This window comes from Echinops telfairi, unplaced genomic scaffold, assembly GCF_000313985.2.
Source record: "Echinops telfairi isolate 266 unplaced genomic scaffold, ASM31398v2 ScPeMD7_3509;HRSCAF=4178, whole genome shotgun sequence".
NCBI classification, from domain to species: Eukaryota; Metazoa; Chordata; class Mammalia; order Afrosoricida; family Tenrecidae; genus Echinops; species Echinops telfairi.
Window position 1 is genome coordinate 17,952,415 of NW_022107407.1, and position 1,538 is coordinate 17,953,952.

At 36.7% G+C, this 1,538-nt stretch overlaps 1 protein-coding gene across 1 annotated transcript in view; it reads right to left on the reverse strand.

Annotated features, from left to right (window-relative positions):
* GOLGB1 (golgin B1) overlaps positions 1 to 1,538 on the reverse strand; it is a 60,875-nt gene that overhangs the window by 25,425 nt on the left and 33,912 nt on the right. The window contains exons 11-12 of the mRNA XM_045294229.1: positions 1,417 to 1,536; positions 2 to 635 (exon numbers count right to left, since the gene is read on the reverse strand). Of these exons, the coding sequence (XP_045150164.1) occupies positions 2 to 635; positions 1,417 to 1,536 (754 nt within the window). The remainder of the gene's footprint in view (position 1; positions 636 to 1,416; positions 1,537 to 1,538) is intronic.

A 1,538-nucleotide genomic window follows, 5' to 3' on the forward strand; every position in this document is an offset into this window, starting at 1 on the left:
GATCTCGGTCATCCTGGAGAGAAGACATGGATTTAACAAAAGAGTCCAACTGAGCCTTCTGCTGAATGCCTTCCTTTTTGATGGTGTTCAGTGTTTCGACAAGCTGATTGTTTTTGTCAACAATGTTTCTGTTCTCTTCTTCCTTCTGTGACAGCTGACTTTCCAGTTCTTTAAAGTCTTTATCATGCTGTTGATGCAATTCTGAAATAGCTACTTGTATTGCCTCTTCTCTGGCAGAAAGCAGGTTTATAAGCTCCTGCTCTTTCCTTTTTATTTCTTCATGTAGTCTATTGATCAGTTCCTTGGAGGCTTGAAGATCAGTCTCCAGCTGTTCATAACAGAATTTACAATGCTGGATATCAGTTTCTTGACGTTTTACCAGCTTTTCCAAATGTTCTTTGTTTTCATTACATTTTTCTAAAGAGTTATTTAAATCAGTCGACTGAGCCTGGAGAACCTTAAGTTCTGATTCCAGTTTCGCTAATTCAGTCTGAGAATTGTGGTACAGATTGCGAGTCTCTTCGAGCTCGGTGAGAAGTTCTTTGTTTTCCGCCTGTAGAGTATCACAGACCTTCTGTTGCAGCTGAGCCGCAGTCTGGGCCTTGGACTCCCAGGCCTGCTTGTCATGGTCAAGCCTGAAAAAGCAAAGATGAGGAATTAAAAATTTAATGGGAACTACTTGGTGCATAAAGAACAAAAACTACCTAATAGATTAAGGTGACCAGATATCACGCTTTTGGTAGGACAGTCCCAATTTTGAACAATTTTTCCCATGTCCCGTGGTGTTTTAAAAAGGTCCCGATTTTTGGAAAGAATGCACGACAAGCTAGGGTATATGGTTTTCGGCTGCCATGTGGCTATTTTGCCAGGATATGAATTTTATCAATGGTGTCCAGCTTTTGTTCCACTTTACCAATGTTAAAATCTGGTCACCTTATATAGACCTACAAGGAAACCAATATTTATATACTTTCTTGTCACTTAGATATTTATAATTTAAAGTTTTCATCTTTTTAATGAAAATGTATTTCTGTATTATATACTAGTCTTCTTAATTTTCTATAGTAAAGGCATATTGAACCTAAGGATTTATATATTTAAATAAACTGCAAACTCTATTATTTATTTTGTTGACATGATTTTTTATACTCTAAAAAGTAATACTTGCTCGAATTTTGTTCTACTTGGGATGGGAAACAACGAGAAATCCTATCAGAGGTGAAGGCATACAGAAGGTGAGAGGTATTACTGATTCTGGAGCTTCAAAATGATATTATAAAAGTGATCTATCTTCTAAGAGAATTTAAGTCAAAAGTATTATTTAGAGAAACAGTTTAAACAGACTCTCTTTGCCTCCAGTTTCTTCTGGAAGAACCAGTTACCTCATGAGGAAACCAAATACCTTTATTCATTTACCTTGAAATGTTGATCTGCAATTCTTCCATATGGATGGACATCTGCCGAAGTTGATCCTTTAGTGCCCTACAATTTTCCTCTTTGAGTCTAAGTTCATCTTCTTTGGTTTGAATGGCATCGCT